The sequence below is a fragment of the Sardina pilchardus genome, chromosome 21 (assembly GCF_963854185.1).
Source record: "Sardina pilchardus chromosome 21, fSarPil1.1, whole genome shotgun sequence".
In the NCBI taxonomy this organism is placed as follows: Eukaryota; Metazoa; Chordata; class Actinopteri; order Clupeiformes; family Clupeidae; genus Sardina; species Sardina pilchardus.
In genome coordinates this window covers 25,613,645-25,634,143 of record NC_085014.1, presented here as the reverse complement: position 1 = coordinate 25,634,143, position 20,499 = coordinate 25,613,645, and the positions used below count along the sequence as shown (strand labels likewise).

The window sequence follows — 20,499 nt, the reverse complement described above, 5'->3', positions numbered from 1 at the left end:
ATTGTAATGCTCAGAATGAAAGTAGATATATAGGTATATTATATATATAGGCTATATATATTATATAAACATCTTAAAAACAATCCCTGGTACTTAGTCACACAAAGGAAGTTTGTTTTATTTTAAAAAGTTACTGTCTTCAGACAGATACAAATCAAAAACAGTACAGTGAATGACAGGAGGATGAAACAATAGGTAAATTGTGTGGGTACATCTGTAATGAGGGTAAATAACATACTTAGAAATGTTAAAGAAAACAGACATCTGAAAATAAAGCTTTACGTTAAAATGCATGTATATTTCTGCATGTATATTTACACAATCTAATCAGCAGTTCTGCCAATGTAGTGGTGTGAGAAAACACAAAAACAATATCACTCTCTCTTACCCAAATATTCACTTAAATCACACAAACGTCTTACTTTCTGTAGCCATACACTTGAGTTTTAAAATGAATTTAGGGGGTATTTTGCAGGAGTTCAATATGCCAAACGTTCAACATTAGTTAAGTACATTGGAAGATCTCATTTTTTGAGAACATTTTTACAAGCGTATTTTAAGGCCAAGGCATGGAATGATTAAAAAGTATATACCTTAGACAAAACACTTCATAGAATGTACAAGTATGTACTATAAGTTAATGTCATAGTTTAGCTTTGTTTAGCTGCCAAAGCAATTCAAAGTGTACATTAAAATAAGAGGTTAATTTCTTTTGATTAAATATTTTAAGAGAGTTTTTCTTTTATCTTGGAAAACTTAAAGCTGAATGTCATGTTTACATTTAGGAAAGAAAGTATAAACCCAGACTTCTTAAGACAAAAAAAAACATATAGAGAAAAGACACAAAACAATATAAAATACAAACTTTAAAAATCTTCCTTAATGCATGACTATACATGCTTTCATCTTGAAACAGCTTCTTATACATTTCAAAAGACCTCTAGGTTGGTGTTCAAAATCAAGACAAAAAAATAACACACAATTATAAAATCAGCACCAAATTTATATTTATTTATTTATTTATTTATTTATTTAAAATGTGATGCCTACTCCAACACTCTAATAAGCTGAATTTGAGGAAAAATGTTTTCTTCTCAGCCAATAGACAACTCAGGTTTGCTCTAGCAGGGAGCAACACAATGGCACGACTGGAAAGATCTCCACTGAAAATTTAACCATTTCTCTTTCCAAAAAAGGACAAGTAAACTGTTAAAGTCTTTGGGTGTGTTTGGTTGTTGAAACTCAAAGGTTTCTTCCTATAATATTATTCTCTGAGAAACAGGGCAAAGGTTAATTGCACCCTATTTCAGTGTTTACCATGTGTTGGCTATGTCACTGCATTGGTAGGGTAGGATAAAATGAAAGAAAAAAATTCAATAAAAACAAAAGAACAAACACAAAATAGATCTAGAGGAAACCCTCTAGTTTTTTACATAAAGGAAAGCTCAGTTAAAATCTCAATACATACTATGATGAATAACCAGTTTATAAATTACTACTTTACACCTGATTACTTACTATTACAAAAGGGCTATACATTAAACAAATTCTTTAAGTTACAAAAGACGCATTCATTTTTTTCTTTTTTGTTAAAGAAATACCACAAGTCTGAGCAATCTCATGAATTATTTCTTAAAACAAGATGGCATTTGCTCCATTTTGAAATATATTTATTATATTCAAATGTGGCAGACAAATACAACTTTTTCATAGCTTTCACGATCTGGCCGCCACCATTTTATAACCTTGCAGGGAAAGCTTACCCCATGACTGAACATGTTTTGTCTGTTTTGTCTGATTTCTGTTTTAAGCCAAGTCCCCCACTGAGCCACGCTGTCTCCTGATGCCCTGAAGTCCATGGAGCCCAGATCAGAAATATTCTCTTTAAGAAAATACATCTGTACTGCATCTATAAGCTCTCAAAATGTCTCTTCATCCTCCAAATATTATCTTAAAACATGGAAACTCCAAGGACCTACAAAAGAAAATATGTTCAAATTCAGTACTCTTTTTTCAAGTGTTAGCAAGCAAGCTTATCTTTAAACGTAGTTTTCTTATTGGTCCAATTTGCTCTTAATTTTCCTTGCATAAAATGATATTCATCTCATTTTCTTATTTTCAAAACAAGGACCAGTGCATTATGGGTAAGAGCAGCCCTGCTGTTAGAACTCTCAGAGCCGCAGCTCTATGTACGGCTCTGAGAACTCTGATTTGTTAGTGCCATCTAGTGGTGGCCCCACACCCTGACAGATTAGCGCTGAAAAGCATCATAGCCCAGGAAATGAGTGCTCCTTACAGACTCGTCCATGATCGATGCCGGGTCAAAGAAGTCGGGTTTCAGCTCTGACCTCTCCCGGCGATTTTTCGATGGCGGCTGGAATAGACAAACAAAAGTGAAATGATCGAACTGTCCACCATTTGCATACTAGACAACCAGCAATTAATCATACAGCACAATTGACAGTTCCAGGCAAAGTAAATGAGAGGAGATGAGCAGAATAATAATGGACATTAAGTATTTACACAACACATTGGAATAAAGTAAGTGTCTCTACCAGATCAATATCCATGGTGTCAAAGTCCATGCCCTCGTTGAGGTCCTCGATACGACCTTCCGATGACATCATCACGTCCTCTACGATTGGCTCTTCATCATCCTCCATGAGACCTGTGTTTCTGCGACTGGCATGAAATGCACAAAATAGATCATTCAGCTGGCATACAGGTCAGTCTTGATGTTGTGCTCCTCAATCAATTAATCAATAACAACACTTCAACAAGAATAATTCATGTTTAAGACATTATTTCAAACACTGTTGGACCTACAAGCCTCCTCATCGTTGCTATACTGGTACCACAGTTGCTGGTCACAGAATTCTTGAGTGTGTGTGTGTGTGTGTGTGTATGCTTACATGGCATGCTGCAGGTTGCTCCTGAGCTTGGCGTAGTTCATGGCGCGCTCCTGCTGCTGCCGCACCTCCTCCTGCTGCCGCTGAGCCAACATCCAGGACACCTGGGTGCTGCAGGGACGGACACACACACACACACACACACACAGACAGACAGACACACACAGACACACGCTCTTCATCAGCAACAACAACACCAGCAGCCTAAACATTCTGATCTTTACACATATTCTATATTCTGTAGGCATTCTGTCTCAGGTTGTTAACTTCTCTAGGGTGTTATGTTTCTTGTTTTAGTTCATTTTTGCAACATCTCCTCTATAAATAAAACACAAAACAAGACGCAAGAGCAATGTTTTGCCACCAACTTAAAAGGCCCCACCAAGACAGAAACATTACATAACCTTTAGTTTTTAGCCATGCTAGGAAGTAAAAACCCCTGAACACACAATGGAAAACATGACACGACATCTGACATGTAATTTCAAGTCCGAACCCCAGTCACATCAGCCCTGTGCAGCCCTCCCCAGTGTTTCTAGCCTGGCCTGGCACTGAGAAGCCCCTGATTGTGTGGCGTGGTGCAGGGTGTGAGTGGGCCAAGGTGTCGTACTTGTAGTCCATGGGGGACTGGTGGTGGTGCTGCGGCTGAGGGGTCTGCGGGTGGGGGTGCTGCTGGGGTGTGGGGGGCTGCTGCTGCTGCGGAGGCGGCTGGGGCTGCGGGGTGGGCGGCTGCTGCGACTGGTCGGGCGCCATGCCGTACACGCCCATGTAGCTGTCCTCGGGCCGCATGCGCTTGGGGTCGCGCATGGCCGTGGAGGTGAGGTGCGGCGAGGGCATCATGACGGGCGTCTGCATAGTCTGCTCGCGGTTCAGCCACATGTCGCTGCTACTGCTGCTGCTCTCCTCTGCTGAAACACGCAAACAAACACACACACACACACACAGGCACAGGCACACACACACAGTTATTACTCACCAAGCTTATAGCAGCAGTCTTGGCCAAGAAGACATTAAACACATTAAGTTAAGCTGACTACAGTGTAAGCACTGTCTAGAGCAAACAAGTCCAATGAGTCTCAGGTTTGGATCCATACTTATACATGTACAGTAGTACAAACTATTCTGTAACGTTACTATGGATATGGCCATGGTAACGGTATTTAGCACACGCTTCTGTCTAAAGCGAAATACAAATAACAACAATACAATAGTTAAATTTCACAGATACAATAGTTAAATTTAACAACTAAAACACATAATATTCATCATTACAATATTCTGCTCCCTGGAAGTGAATACGTGCAGGTGTTCACCTTCGGCCAGTTTCCTCTTGCCCGTGGCGGGTTTGGCCTTCTTGCTCCTGATGGAGGAGCCGCGGCTGCTGATGCCGCTGACCACCGACATGGTGTCGTCGTCTCCGCCCGCCTGCAGCGAGTTCCTGTAGGAGATGAGCGGCAGCCAGCAGTCCTCCCTCTGCAGGGTCATCTGGAACGTCATGAACCGCTCCAGGTACGTGTGACTGTGTCCGACAACACACACACACACACACACACACACACACACATACACATGTGAGTGTACAAATACAAGGAACTTGCATGTTCAGACATTTTCTAGATCAGCAGGAGAGCACTGCTCTGAGTCTCTTGAGTCCACTTACACAGTCCTTTTGTCCTGTCTCATGAGCTTGGAAGAGAACTCGCTGAGTATGTCCAGGAAGGCCAGGTGGGCCGGTGGGTTGCCCTCCCCCTGCGGACTGGGCTCCTTGAAGGCAAATTCTATGCCGTCCCTGAGGAGGAGCAGAGAAGGCCGAGGTCAGCTCAGCGTGAATCAATACCAGATTACCTTTAAAAAGACATGCAAAGTGCTGCACTAGCCACTAAATAATCTACAGGCAGTAAAAAGCTAATTCACCTTTGTGCTTTTGCAGCTATCTTCCTCTGGTAATGTCCAGTTAACTAGATAACCACCAAGCCCTAAGTGTTTTACATTACCACTACCATCAGAGCTAGCAGCGTGGGAAGTTTGCGTAGTGGAGTAAACAGACATTGATCCATGTCAAGAGGGTTAGACGGGAGCTGTGGAGAGGTCCTCTGAGACTCACTTGTGCAGCATGGCGATGGCCTCTCTGGTCTTGACCTGGTCCAGGCCGAACGTGAGCGAGAAGCGCCGCGCCAGCTCTTTGATCCCGCAGAAGGACGAGGACGAGCGGTCAAAGTTGAGGCCCAGATCCGACACCATCTCATGGAACAGCTACAGCAGAGAGAGAGAGAGAGAGAGAGAGAGAGAGAGAGAGAGAGAGAGAGAGAGAGAGAGAGAGAGAGAGAGAGAGAGAGAGAGAGAGAGAGAGAGAGAGAGAGAGGCAGGCCAGAGGTGGACTTTAAGGGCTTCACTCAATCAAGCGGTGGCTGTTTTTGCTTTTACACAGTAAGGCGGTGATGGGTGCCTAGCTGAAGAAAACATACCTGCTGCAAGCTCAAGATTAGTGTTTTTGCGCACTGGATCTTGTCAATCTGTCTCGTCTTGCTCATGGTCTCCTTGATGATATCTCCATAGTCGTTATAATACTGTAATAATAAAAGACCAGAGCAAACACATGAGGAAAAAAAGAAACAATATTGAACATTATACCTGGCCTCTTCCCTGGACGAAACAACCAAGGTGGAAGACAACAAGACAGACACACGTACCCTCATGTACTGCTTGAATATATCGGCTCCAGTGTTCATCTCGACAACGTTGTAGATGATGAGCTTGCAGTAGGCGGCCAGGAGGTTCCTCCTCTTGTGCAGGGCCTCGATCTTCCCAGCTTCGTCATCTTGTTGTCCATCTGCCCAATTGACCACAATAGGCAAAAAACAATGAGCGCTGCTAGTGGCTTGAGTCCCACTCGAGCACACAGGAGTTGTCCAGAAAGTGCACTCTGTCTCCCTCTACTGGTGAACCCAAGTTAAGCTTGGCTGCAACACAAACCCTTCCGCCAATCTCCTCTGGAAAGTCTCGTCAGGTCAAGGCCTGTGAAGGCTTTTGCCAGGTGACTCAGCCTCTGATCCCATTAACTCAAACCTCTTAAACCCCTCTGGAGATAAACACTACTGACTGTGAGGTAAACACCACCCCGCCCCACAGACACACACACACACACACACACACACACACACACACACACACACAGGAAGAGAGGAGTGCGCACCGGTGCTGGAGTCATCGTCTTGGTCGATGAAGACGTGGTCCAGTATGAAGCTGAGCAGCTCCGACTGGAGGGAGGAGTCTGGACTGTAGACCAGAGGCTCCAGCATCTCGCGACCACCAGACATGATCTGATGACTGAAGATCATCATCACGTCGCATAAGATGGTGAAGGCCTAAGGGAGGGACGGAGAGAGAGAGAGACAGAGAGATGAAGGACAGTCTCAAACCCAGGTTGTCACCCATGTTAAATCTGAGACTTACATTGGGTCACATTGTATATGCATGTCTAAGCGAAAAGCACAATTTCGATCACTGATCAGTGACTCAGCTCCAAGATGTAACAGATGTATAGTAAACGAACAAAAGGACAAACAAAATATCTGCATAAGTGTCAGAGCTGTTCCATATAGCTATATAATACAACAGATGAAGCATAGAACAGATGCATTTATCCAAAGTCAAGTGTGAGTCTACTGCATTGACGTATCAGGAAGTGTTTGTATAGGAAGTGTTTTGCTTTTCCCCCCTGACAGACAGCATTGCCCACCTGTTCCTTGACGGCAGTGTTGACATTGGTCAGATAGCGCTGACACATCAGGCAGAAGGCCCTCATCTGCTTCCTCAGGGTCACCATGTCCTCCTGAGGGGAAAAATAAACAATTCCACATCAAGGATGACCAAACAAAGGACAGCCACCAAAAAAAAAATATGTACAATAACAGAACACCTTGAGACCCAGGTGGGCGCTCACCTTTTTGGAGGGGCCATCCGACACCTTGGCTAAGTGCCACAGGATGACATAGTGGGTGCACTGGAGCGCATGAATCACAATCTTAGGGGGACGGAGACAGAGAGAGAGAGAGAGAGAAATCAGACTCCACACAGAACAAACACAGACATGCTTAAGTGCTTTCAGAGTAACACTGCAAAGCCATGCTCACCTGTTCAGGCATATCCCCATTCTCTATGCCAGAGTTCAGTAACTTGTAGTTGCTGGTGAACAGGTCCCATTTGGAGAGGTCATGGGCACTGATAGAAAGAGACAAGAGCACCTGTCAATTAACTGTTTCTTCCATGCGTTCATCAAAAATGATATTGTAAACTTAGTGAGGATGCACCCAACCAAGCCTACAATCTTACTTGTGGAAAGCCGTGATCCTCTTGAGTGTGGACAACACCTGGTACGCGTCATCGTCATCGAGGTCTTCCCCCTGTGAAATGAAATCAGTGTTAGCAGCCCAGACGACATACTCTGCAGTAAAAAGCTGCAATTCATCACAAGTTTCTCCATGGCATAGTGCAAGCAATCAACTTCCGCACTTCCCATACGCTTCAGCAACAACTTCCTAGCAAGACAATAGCCAGTGAACTACCAAAGACGGTGAGGAAAACCTGGGAATAAACCTGGGATTTCCGTCACCTTCACAAGACAGCTGTAAGTTGAAAGCAAGGCTTTCCATTAAAAGGCAGCTGTAAGTTGAAAGCAAGGCTTTCCTTTCAAGACAGCTGTAAGTTGAAAGCAAGGCTTTCCATTACAAGGCAGCTGTAAGTTGAAAGCAAGGCTTTCTTTTACACTAGACCAGCGGCTGGTCTCCTCACCTCCTGCAGGAAGTCCTCCAGCAGCCGGCTGAACTTGTCCACCTGCTCGTCCAGGAGCTGGCTGCGGGCGATGTCCACGCGGTTGAAGATGGTGTACTCCTCGTTGCACAGCGAGTGGAAGGTCTTGGAGCAGACCTCCAGGACGTCCGTGTCCGTGTGCTTCTCCACGATCTCCCTGATTTGTCTCAGCAACGATTCCAGATGCTGGGGGAGGACAGCCAGTGGTGTCAACATCAGAGCTGCTAGCAATAAAGCCACTCGCCACTTCAAGGAATATTATGAGGCCATGAAGCATTGAACATCCAAGGCAGCATCTTTCTCACTGGGTCGCTATATACAGGTTATATTTCTGATGTGTAACAAAATGGGGGCTCGTCCGGGATATGAACCCAGGACCTCAACTCAGAACCTCTCCCATAAACTGAACACTGTACAACCCTCCAGTGGTTGAGCAACAACGACACACTTCAAGGCCAAGAAAACACAGACCTTCTCCAGCCTCCCCGTGGTGTAGATCTCCAGGTCGAAGAACTGCGGTAACTGCAACAGGTTGGTCACCTTCTCTGCATCCACGGAGTACTGTACCAAAAAAAGATCCAGGTGAGACTACTTCTTCACAACTGACAACAGGCGTACCCTGCTGTAGCAAAGGAGAAGGAGCTTGTAGCATCGGACTGGAGCATTAGTGGAGAACCAGACTGACCTTAGCCAGCAAAGGAGGCAGGGCGACGGCAAAGAGCTCGGTCATTCTCGTCCTGTCGTCCAGCTGTGTTTTTTTTTCCTTCGCTGTCAGCACCTGAAGGCACCACACACGTATGCAGACACACACACACACACACACACACACACAGGAAGTTAGCCAACAGACAGGCACCCTCACAGTGTACAGTAATTAATTATGGGCGCTGGTGGTTCTCACCCTCTTTCCTGTGCCACGACCAACAGGCGGGTGGCACTCGGCAGCCTGGCGTATGGTGCACAGCAGGATCTCAATCAGGGCCGTTTCCTGCCTGTCCGTCAGAGCTGGCACGAGAAAAGAGAAACGGGCGTCAGGATTTGTGAAACACATTGCAAAAAAACAGGAACTTCATTAGCGGAAGCTCTGTCTACCCAGAAGATTCATGACATTACTGACGGTAACTGTGATGTTCCATTAATATTCCTCTTATAGCAGTGTGTATATGATGAACCATCCAACTCAGCTAAACTTTCATGTCATTCATGAAATTTTCAAAAAATGTCAAGTTTTCAAGTCAAATTTAATCGAATTGATATTTTGTGAATTCAGACACTGAAGGCAGTAGGTAGGTGGACGGAGCTGTACCTTCCTCCCCTGGTAAGGTCTCGTCCAGCAGCAGGCTGATCATGCACTCCCAGTCCTTCAGCAGGTCAGCGGCACATTCCCACATGCTGTCCACCAGGTAGGCCGCATGCTCGTGGAGCTGCAGGTGGACACAGAACAAAGTTCACAAACGCTGCCAAAACATACACACCATGTATATTCACTCCAAGTTCAAGTTGTAGAACGTCCACGAGCCACAGAACAAGTGTGGCGGTGGGTGGTCGATGTACCGCTGAGGCCTTCATACCTCGCTCTCCAGGAAGAAGAAGACGGTGGTTTTGAGGAGAGTGGCGTTCAGGCTCTGGCGGCCTCGCCTCTTGGGCATGCTATCGTCCTCAGGGTCCCGGTGACTGAAGAGTCTGCGCAGCGAAACAACACACACCGCCAATCAGCTTTTCATTCGACACAGATAAACAACACACTCAAGCATTAAAAGGCAGTCTTGCAGTGCTTTTGGGTTGTTCCAACAGGTAGTTCAACAAACACAGATGGACTCAGGTAACTGCCTTCACTCACACAGACTTGTTCTTTGGTAGTCTGCCTCATGCACCGACAGGTCCGACCAATCTTTCCAATCTCCTCTCTGCTTGGCTGATTTCCCTCCTCGACCGCAGCCAAAGCGGCGTGCTCTACCTGTCCCTCCACCTTCCTTGCTACCTGACTGCTTGTCTACTCTCCACCTCCACCCTCACCTCTCGGTGTCCAGGGATGAGATGGAGAGTCTCGGGGTTAGGTGGGGATGATTTTGTAGTGTACCTGACAGCAAGACAAGTTTTCCTTTGGGATTAAAAAGTGACTGAACTGAACTGAACTGAACTGAATCTCTGCCTCGGCCCTCAGAAGGATGTTGGAGAATGATGGGGTGGGAGATGGGGCGCACATGGCACTTACTTTTTAAAGAGGAATTCTCCAGCTGCAATGGCAACCGGCCGGTGAGCGGAGTAGACCAGGTGATAGACGCTCTCGCAGTCCTCGGGGGTCAAGACCTCATCACTGCTACTGTTATGCCAAACACACACACACACACACACACACAAACAGTTCAACTCCGGATGACAGGAGTAGATCTGTATCTTTACATGTCATAAATGTGTGAGAATTACATACTGTAACACAAGAGTGAGCAGTTTTATTGCTTGCACGGCGACGTCGTACTCCTTGTCCAACGTCATTGATACAATCCGGTCCTGTGGGGGGAGACATTGCACTGTGTTACACAGGATGCCTTCACACTCCAGCCCAGTGAGCCAAGATGTGGCTTTTATGGGCATTTCACTTAGCAAAGCAGGGAGGGGAAGAGGAGGAGGAGGGGGAGGAGGAAGAGAGGAAAAGCCAGATGGAGCTCACCTTGAAGCGGCTGGTGAAAAGCTCCAGCTTGCTGTTGAGCTCGCGGTTGTAGTAAAGACCCTGCAGAGCTGTGAGGCACTTCAGTCGCACCTCACCTTGCTGCAGAGGAACAGAGAACACGCCAATTAAGGGACACTGCTTTTAGGCCAATGATACAGGACTGCAATGGAAATATTATGTGCTTGTGCTTGTGTGTGTGTGTGTGTGTGTGTGTGTGTGTGTGTGTGTGTGTGTGTGTGTGTGTGTGTTGTACACACAGTATTACTAACAGAAAGATAATTCTGTAAACAGATAGGCCAGCTTACCTTGTCGTGCATGGTCCAACCCACGTACTTCAGGTAGCTGTCGTTTAGGAAGGCGTCACTGTACATTTTCATCCACACACCGATCTCCTCGATGCAGATGGCACGGATCTCAGCGATCGCGTCTCTGGATAGGGCAGGAAAGAGGGTTATCTTCCACCGAACAAGTGGAATTCCACTTCAGCACATCATGAATGCTAACACTCAAAGAGAGGGGAAATGACAACTAAACCAAAAAGTCAGATAAACTGAACTTTTAAACAAACATGACCAGGGACATACCTGTATCGGTGGACGAAGACACCTTTGAAAATTGCATTCATCATGTTTTCAATTTCATCCTGATTTTCTTGAAGCTATGAAGACAGAGAACATGGTTTATGCATAAACATGATCCTGCAGCTCTCATCTCTGCACAAAAAGTTAGAGGTGTAAAAGTATGGCTTCAGAAAGTAAAAATCCAGCCATGTATTGGTTCTACCTGTGCATTTAACACATATGATTTCACTAAATAGATGATCTACCCGGCTTAAGAGGCGTGTTAATCAGAATCAGCTGATTAAGTCAAGAGTTGGAACACAAATGTGGTTCATCATACATCTCTGCAAACAGCGCCTCTAAACCCTCCGGATACACAGTGTGTGAAACTGAAGCACTCCATTCCCATAACATAAGAAGACTGCTCTATTTTTTTTTCCGAATATATGCGCCGCTATCACGTGTGGTGTAGCCAGTTCCATTGATTACAACTGAAGACGCAACGCGAACAGAACGCTTCAGTTCCATATGCGGTGCAGCCTCCACGTTAGTGTCAAGCGCTGGAGTCAGATCAGAGGCAGCACACCACACACTCCCTCCACTTCACACTTGCTCCAGACGTGCCACTCTGCTCCGCACAACTCTCCACACGCGCGAGCAGATGGCGTCCCAGCGGGACCTGTCATTACATAACGCCCCCCCGGGTTAATTACCGGGGCCGGCTCGAGCACGCCGCACACCCGCCATTACTCCGTCAAGCAGCCCGCTGCCTAACTACACTTCTGCGGCTCGCACTCAACTACACAGCGCACTTCCTCCGCAAAGTGATCAAGTCTGAAAACCAGCATGCTGTTGTGTTTACAAGCCAGAGGAATGAGGATTGTTTGCCGACGCAGACAGCAGATACCACCCACTCGCTAACTTCAGAGCTGGATTCAGTAGTGTGTGGAGAACAGAAGAGGCAAACAGTGCAGCTCTAGCAGCCACAACCATCACTGGGAATAATTACTACAAGAGACGGCTACAATAACCCATCATTTCTGCGCTTCAGCAGCAACCGTGAGGTCAGCTTAGTTTTATTTGCGGTAACGGTTTGCGGTTCGATCTGGCTGGTCTGAGGACAGCTTGAGGGCGTGAGAGAGAGGTCAACCAAAAGCTCACCTCCTTGCGCTTCTGCAGCAACAGCTCCAGCCGCTCGTTGGCGCGCTTGCCGATCATCTTGTTGCGCTCGGCTTCGTATTGGCGCTGCGTGTTGTCCATGTTGATGCTGAGGTTCAGCGCCACATTCACTAAGGCTGTCATCAGCTTCATGGCTGTTGAACAGCAGCAAACATACAGGAGGTCAGTAGGCTAATGATTTGATATTAATCAAATTGATTTTGTCATTGAATAATAACTGGCCATTTACAGTTTCAGATATTACACATTATATACAAAAGCTAACACTACATATAAAACCAAACTGGTGCTCAATGTGTCAACTAAAACAAGAAAAATGGATTTATGTATGAAGGAATAACCAGAACCAACACCCAAAGCTCTGCACAGGTGTGTGTAGTAGCCAGTGACTGTTGAAGGCAGCGTGCCGAGACTGACCTGCGAGCGTGCTGGTGTGCCTGAAGGCGCGGACCTGTGAGTCGGAGAGGCCGGTGAGCAGCGAGATGACCGTGTCCATCATGTACTCGTCGTAGATGATGCTGTACTGACACTGCCGCACGAGCACGCCGATGAACTCGCAAAAGCTGGCCTTGAATTTCTTCCACTGCGGCCCCGACATGGTTAAAGGGTAGTCGCCACTGTCCTGTGGAACGCAGAAGGAAAAGGGTTCTGGAAAGGGTCTCGCAAGCTTTACACTACATGAACCACTTGTCATAACATCTCACTTTACTATGTCTTTAAAACAAAAAAAGAGAACCATTAACTGGCATGGCTCAAATGTATCCGTGTGTATGCTCATTAGTGTGCAGGTTTGTGGGAGGAGTCAATGTGGTACCTCATCAAACTCTTCCGTCATCTTGCGGATGATCTCAGAGTTCTGCATATGCCGGAACATGTCACTGCTGACCACTCCTGTAGCAGAGAGCAGATAAAAAGGGTTTTAGGGTTGGGCAACACCCATCTACATATTATTAAGGCATGACTGACGTCATAGCTTTATCAACTCTCTTGTTCGACAGTTAGATATGTGCACCACACAAAGACAGAATGGGAAGATAAACACATTCAGTCATGATGAAGTTTTGAGTTGTGTCGTCGTAAGGAATTCAGTAGAGAGGTAATGGAGTCACACCTTTACATCCTGAGCACTGTATGAAGAAGTTGATCAAGTCCAGGAGTGCGATGTCCCGGTCGTTCTTGTATGACTCGATCCAGTCATCAACAACAGACTGTGGGAGAGAACAAATTAAATGGTCAGAACAGGAGAGAGAGGGCTTTTCTAACCAAACAAAACCGTCGCAATTGAATCTGGTCACAAAGTTAATTATCAAAATACCCATCAGTTACCCTCTCATAGACATTAACACTTAAATATAAATAATAAATAAATAAATACATTTCACTGAATGTGTTTATTGCACACATACAGTATACCATTTTATTTTCCCTAACTTCAGTCATGAGGTCCAGTTAGCCATTAAGCACTACCGCTACCACCACACACACCACACTGACCTGCATGGCACTCTTGCCCAGCTTGACCACCTCAAACAGCATCATGCTCTCCATGCCGTTCTCCTGGTGGTGTCCATTCATGCGGCCGAGTCCTCCCTTGCCCACCGCTCCACCTCTGCCCTTCTCACCCGGGCCTTTCTTGCCCTTCTTGGCCTGGTGGAAAAGGGAAAGGGGGCAAAGTTAACCCTGCAGCAAAGACTAAAATAACTATAGGCGCAAGCTATTCATTTCAAGATCTAAGAGTCCCTCTGCAGGCCCTTCTGGCTAATCAGAGAGACCCTATCTCGAGTCAAGCACATAAGGAGAAAGTGGGTTGTGAACGGGGGAGATTTGGCCAGTGGTGACAAATTCCAAAATCCTCCCACGCCAGCAAACATTCTCTGGGTCCCAGCGTGGGTGGATGGGGGGGGGGGGGGGGGGGGGGTTAACCAGTGAGAGGTTTAAGTATCAGAGATTCATCCCTTACCTTCCCCTTGCCTTGAGTTGCAATCCTGCCATCAGGATCATCGAAATCAGTGTCCGAGGAGAAGCGTGTATCCGTGTCCCTGCAAGAGAAGGGCAGAGGAGTTCATTCTTGAGGCGTTCTCAATTTGATTCTGTCAGACACGGCTTACGGAGCAAGGCAGATACTTATTACTTACTGAGGATAATGAAACTCCGTTTGCAATTCTGGTGCTGCTATCATTTCTTTAACATCTTCTGTAACAACTCAACTTGTTAAGTTCTTCCAGCTGTCATAAGACACACAGACCAGTGGCGGGAATATCAGTTGCATATGACCTGAAAGAGTAAAGGGAGACATTCACTTCAATTATGCCATTAAATAACCACATAGGGGCATAGCAATGATGCAAACCCATTCAAAGAAAACAAAAATAAACACATAAACGATATCAATGAAGAAATTGACACAGATTATTACATAATTCATGGGGGCAGTGGGAGGAGGAATTATATAATTTGCTGATGCATGATCGGCTTAAAATTGAGGATTTAGAATGGAGCATGCGGCACTTAAGAGGTCCTCATAGTTTAAAAGCGCACATCACTGACCCACTACTGGGACACACAGCGACTTTGTGGAAAAGCGCTTATTTCCCCTACTGCATCTTCAGCCCTCTCGCAAGCACCAGTCAACTGTTCCTTCCTAACAGCGCTCTGCTCCATAAGCAGCAACACAGACGAGTCCGCGCTCCATCCCTTTGGAGGAGTCATGTCTGAGCATGTGCTCTCCCTCTCTGAGTGTTATTCATCTCTTGGTCAGTAGGGGAGCAATGTTGCACTGCTGCTGAACCACAAAGTCACAACACTGTTACTGTCAGCTGCCTGACTGCTGAACTGCACTAGGCTGCATGCAGGGGGCCAAGTGCGCTCACTCGCTCAGCTCCACCACAGACTCTGGCTCCACTCAGCTCCTGCAGCTACCAAGACAGAGCTCTGATGCACAGACACAGACACTGTGTAGAGAGTTTCCTTTGTAAGTAAACATTCAAATGTTCAAGTCAGAGTCCCATTTCTCTCCTTCACCCTAACTTTCTGATCTCCACATTTAGTCTGGAATTCTCTTTTTGGGATAGATAAGAAGTTGGAATGTTGCAACACACATTTTAGAGGAATCACTATTCAGTCACATCCAGACCTTCATGTAAATGGCATGATTTGTGTCTGACAGTAGTTATTTGTACACAGTACAGCTGTGTCCTGTGTGAGGTTTGAAAATGCCCTAATCCAGCAGCAATATGTGAATCTAATACAATTACAGGATAAAAACTTCCATGGGCAGGAGAAGGACTACACTAGACTGCAATATTTTATCTTAGCAAAGATGCAAAGGAATATGAGACTGGATTATAAACAAGCAGCACTTCAGAAAAATCTCTCCTTTATGTCAACAGAACTTTTGTTCTGCTTTTGCTTTGAGAAGCAACTGCATCCAACAGCCTTCACAGGAAACAAAGATCACTACAACTGATGGACAGCTCATTGGAAACGTCACAGAGACATTTCCGCTAAAAAATGTATTGCATTGCATCAAAGCCATTGACACAATGAGGTTTGAGGTTTTAAAGTGTGAAAAAGCCTTGAAAATTCAAAGTATTAGAATTCCATTTATCTGAGACTGTGGAGTGAGCATGACCTTTTACGGATGAACTTTTAGAGACTAACCATGCCTGAAAATAAAACTGAGCAAAACATGTCGAAGAGGTATTCTCCATGGTTTCCACTAATCCACCGGATCAAGAAATGCAAGTAGGCCTATAACAATTTGCATGTAGGCCTATAACAATTTGCAAATCTTATGAAATTAGATTTTCTTCAGAAACAATCATGTATAAATTCCATCATATTCAGGAAAGTTAACCAATAGGATTGAGAATAGCCACAGTGGTAAGGATGACATTTGGGCCACAATACAATATTACTATGCTTCTTTACATATTACGATACAGCAAGTATTAGAATTCAATTGTGCAATAATACACTACGTTTCATATACTACAAGATTCTGCTGTAATCTTGACAACACCAATTTGTTTCCACTCTGATGCAAGATACGAACAAGATCGTGACATATTTACTCCCTTTTCACCAATGTTAAGTAGGTGCAAGTTTGGAGTTCGTTAAATTTTCAAATGTTGCTATTCTTAATTAAGCCAAGTTTGCTTAAATACACAGGAGGCAACATACAGCCAAATCATTACATACCTACAGTGTCTGCGACACTAATGGCAAGCAAAGCACCAACAATAGTGGACTATCAAATATTCCTGTAGCTAATTCTAGCAAGAATTTTGAACAGAACATTAGCATTATGACCATCAAATGTTAAACTAATGATACAAATGCATTATTGGTGTGAAACGTGCATGCTTCAGTCTTACTTAGTCTATTTGTGGATGTCAGAGGTAATGATATCGTATCAAAACAAAATTGAAGTAAAAGTAAAGAAATGTGAATAGAATTTGGCCAACAATTTTGTCCAAAGCGACTAAAACTCATAACTCAAATCAAACCTGGATCCACCACCAACCATCACTGCCCCACTCTGTCCAGTGTCCACCTTGTGATTAGTTAAGCTGCTGATTATTGTTTTAATGCAATGAAGAACGATATTATGATACTACATTGTATTGTTTTTCCCCTGCCACTAACTACATTGTTACCCTACCAGTTATGCAAACATTGCAGAAGACAGACAAAAGTCCAAACAGCACTGTCTTTCTGTTAGTCATTTGTGATGATAAACAGTAAATTCATCATCACAAGAGACCAACAAGTAATTACTGAAGTAACTAAGTTTCCTTCTTTAAAAAAAAAAAAAAAAATCTGCTAGGCACAACACAGACTGACTGCCAACAAGTTCAAGCTCAAATTCAAGTAGTTCAGTGTAATGCATTCAAATTCTTGTGCTCAAAGGCCAGCTCAATTTTAAAGAATAAATCGTGTGTGTGTGTGTGTGTGTGTGTGTCTGTGTGTGGGTTTACGAAATGGAGTGTGTTGACGGTGGATGATGAAATGGTGTGGGGGATGTGGAGGGATGTAGGGATGTGTGGGGGAGGGTTTACCTGTGTGTGTAGGGGGAGGGGTGTATTGTGTGTTTGGGGGTGGGAGGGGGGGTGATGAAATGCATGAAACGCAACATGCATCAGTCCAAGTCTATATCAAGTATGCATGAATTGCGGGCACCATCTGAACCAGTCAGGCATTCAACACGAAAAGAGTAGCAAATTAAGCCATATTAGCATCTGCAAAACGCAATACATATAATGAAATTCAACCAAAGCTAAGACGCTATTATGTGTTATGTAATAAAAACCTTGTCCTTAGGTTAGTCCTTCATCAAACACCTTTGTGATTATTTTCAGAATTTCAGTGATTATGGAATGAGGTGCATATTCATTCAAACTACACAACTGTTTTTTTACTTTAATTAACTTAACACATGATGACCACAGAAGATCTACAAATGATTCGCCTAATGTATCTAGTCTACAAGTAGGCAAGTAAGTACTGTAGGTATTTATATAGGGCATTTCTCATGCACAGACTGCACCTCAAAGTAAGCTACATATTCACAGCCAACATAATGTATAGGTTTGCAGAATCATGTGTCATACTTTTCTCACGGACACAATAACGTCCATTGACGAAAGAGCATCATTTGGTTGCTGTTATACATTAGTTACAATTGATGTCCTTTCTTCCTGTTCTTTGTTCATGAAGATTGCACGTGTGCAGGGCTTCATTGTAGTCCATGAATTGGAGTAATAAAACTCGTTCTGCCTCTTTGCAGTTCCAGGCCATTCCTCAGACACTAGCTGAGTCCTGGGCCAGGGAAACAGCGCAACCCGAAATGAAAACAAGGGGGCGTGTGGATCTCGACGTCCCTCGGAATCAGCTGTACGCTCATTGGTCACTTCACTGTGGTTTCCAAGAAACATCATCAGAAAGGAAACCGACAGACCTCCACCTCCTTATAGGGAATTATACTATCCGCCCTGCACATTCAGGTTAGCCAATCAGAATCAACCATCTGCTTGTATTGACGTAAATAAGACAAAAACATAGGGAAAAGCCACTCCATCACGGCTATAAATTGACGCACGATAAAGCCCACGGACTAACACATTAACATCTGAATGTTTCTCCAAGGCGACATGGCAACGTGTAGCGTTAAAATAAGGTGACCACCACCAGCTCATTACGACGGGCATGTGAAAAGATGGCTCTACCAATTCCTTGTACCCTAGACTCTAATCGTAGATTCCCCAGTGACAAACAGGGTGTGGCTAAAAGTAATGTTACATTTCATAACTCACCGAAACGTACTACTACACCGTGCATTTCACAGCGACTGGTCCTAGCGATATAATGACATAATAAATTATCATGTAGTGCTATCACCATGCAAGATCATGCAGACAAGCAGCAGTTTCAGAGTTTTTGATTCAGAATACCCTACCGGCAGCCCAAAAGGACGACGAAGGATGGCTTAGTACAGTAGTGTAATCGAGTAGCTCTATTTTAGATTTAAAGAGAAGTCACATTGAGTACATTGAGTTCGCATTCTACACAGTCACTAAATGTTGGATTTTCACCACCGGGCAATACATTACATACATCAGAATTAATCAACAGTAACATTGATTCATTGATTTATTTTCTGCCGTCGGTCTTTCATATGTGGCACTACTGACAAAATAGTTGGTCATATGTTTGACAATGGGTATGCAATTTCGCAACGAGTGAGTAGAACGACTGAAACTAATACAAAACGCACCATAGTCCTTACGCAGTGTAAGAAAAGTGGCGCCAAACAAAGCTAGTAGCAACATCAACACGGCTAACTAAACCCGTATCTCGCGCACTACTTTTTGTCTGAATTAGGCCACCTCACGGGGGACTCTACCTGCGGTGTTTCATCTTTCGACTGTTGCCGCTTTTATTGTTAATTTCTTCTGATTGGATCACGGGGTTAGATAACCAAGTGCTAGCCGATAGCCGGTTCCTGTCATTTTATGCCGCGGTCCAAACAGGCTCGCTATTTGGCTGCACTGCCTTGCATTGCCTATATTTACAGGCTACGCTGTGTTCTAGTGCTACTTGGCCACTGACCAAAGAGGAAAAGACAACAACCGATCAGAGCCCTCATGTTATCATGTCGGAAGTACATAAACACAAATAACGTTATGTGCGGCGTACAGTCGTTCATCTACGAGGATCAACACACTTCCTCCACGAACAAATAGCTGTATTCCTTTGCTAATGTTAACTAGCCATGTTGGCTAACGTTACAAGGCTAGCCAGCTGGTTAGCAATATCCACTAAGCCTATTTCCTCCTGATTTAAAGCTGGCAATGGGGTATATTATTATGGCTTAATTTGACAGATGCATGCTTTCTTCACGCATACCGTAATGTTTACGTTAAATCCCGACTCGCCCAGAAACACTAGGAGTGAACATAGTGGTTGCAACTAACGATTAACAAACGTTAGCCAAGGAGAATCACAGGGGAGACAAATCTCCATCTTGGACCCACTCAAGAGGCAGTTCTCGTGATTCTCCATATTTGTTTTGATGTCATTCGCACGAATCTCATGTCACGGCGGTGACTTGTTCAATCTAATCCAAAGACTACGTGCTAATAATGTCAAAATATTTTCAGAGTGGGTGACTCCCGGAAGCTCCCTTAAGCTACCATAATTATACGTGGAAAAACACCTCGTCCTTGCGTCCTCCATCTTGTCTCTGAATTTGAGTTTCAATAACTGTAGCTTGCTAGGTTAGCCTGCTACCTTACGGGTATCAGAGTTTACATATAATATATCCAGCTATCCTCTACGAGTCGCCTAATGATTACAAAGAGGTCGAAAGAATCATAATATCGTCCGAGAAAAGAGTTCCACTCCACCATGTCGTGCTTAATAGGTCAACCAGCGACGACTTTCTTTCTCGTCTGAATTCGCACATCTCCGCAAATGTTGCTAGCAAGCTAAAGCTAGCAGACCAACAAAAATAGCTAGCTAAACCTACAAACTTACAGAACCATTTCCGCCATTTTATATCTAACTTACCTCGGCGTCAATGTTATTTCCAAATAATCACAGGTCTCCGAGGGTTGTTGTGTGTTGCTGGGAATGAGAGCTTGAAATTCTACACGATTTAGTAGACGAGTTTGAAAGTGGCGGTCAGAGGCGGTTTTGGACACTCTCTCACCCCGCTTACTCTGTTGGGTTTGTTGTTTCGTTGACTGAGGCGAACCCATGCTGCAGACCTGCCATCTGCTGGACAGAAGGAGCGTCGTCGGAGCGATGACAACTGTTCGACATTTTACCACATTTTGCAACACATTTTGGACTGACAAAAATTGTAGTG

General features: G+C 44.6%; 1 protein-coding gene across 5 annotated transcripts; it reads right to left on the bottom strand.

The window, feature by feature from the left end:
• Positions 1 to 93: 93 nt before the first annotated feature.
• stag2b (STAG2 cohesin complex component b) lies at positions 94 to 20,346 on the bottom strand. Of its 5 annotated transcripts, none has more exons than XM_062524197.1 (34): positions 20,199 to 20,346; positions 14,264 to 14,402; positions 14,089 to 14,167; positions 13,623 to 13,775; positions 13,240 to 13,336; positions 12,943 to 13,019; positions 12,546 to 12,750; positions 12,111 to 12,262; positions 10,974 to 11,047; positions 10,695 to 10,818; positions 10,390 to 10,488; positions 10,150 to 10,229; positions 9,934 to 10,041; positions 9,290 to 9,401; positions 9,025 to 9,142; positions 8,620 to 8,723; positions 8,404 to 8,496; positions 8,190 to 8,279; positions 7,701 to 7,904; positions 7,242 to 7,312; positions 7,043 to 7,130; positions 6,853 to 6,933; positions 6,649 to 6,741; positions 6,103 to 6,274; positions 5,600 to 5,739; positions 5,375 to 5,476; positions 5,014 to 5,162; positions 4,570 to 4,698; positions 4,223 to 4,428; positions 3,520 to 3,817; positions 2,913 to 3,020; positions 2,556 to 2,682; positions 2,297 to 2,374; positions 94 to 1,975 (listed from the first exon to the last, which is right to left on the bottom strand). In XM_062524197.1, exons 2-34 carry the CDS (start codon positions 14,305 to 14,307, stop codon positions 1,952 to 1,954), a joined length of 3,879 nt encoding a protein of 1,292 aa, XP_062380181.1. In that variant the 5' UTR covers positions 14,308 to 14,402; positions 20,199 to 20,346; the 3' UTR covers positions 94 to 1,951. The 5 variants fall into 5 exon arrangements, with proteins under 5 accessions (XP_062380181.1, XP_062380183.1, XP_062380184.1 ...); XM_062524199.1 differs by having other exon boundaries at positions 3,520 to 3,814; XM_062524200.1 differs by having other exon boundaries at positions 5,600 to 5,727.
• Between the last annotated feature and the right edge of the window lie 153 nt (positions 20,347 to 20,499).

What these genes read in the sequence shown, in the direction of transcription:
- stag2b (XM_062524197.1), bottom strand. Translation starts at nt 14,307, where the DNA reads ATGATAGCAGCACCAGAATTGCAAACGGAGTTTCATTATCCTCA. An exon ending in AGGATCACGGCTTTCCACAA is followed by an intron (nt 7,131 to 7,241) that starts GTAAGATTGTAG and finishes TCTTTCTATCAG; the next exon opens with TGCCCATGACCTCTCCAAAT. An exon ending in CAAGAGGAAACTGGCCGAAG is followed by an intron (nt 3,818 to 4,222) that starts GTGAACACCTGC and finishes TGCGTGTTTCAG; the next exon opens with CAGAGGAGAGCAGCAGCAGT.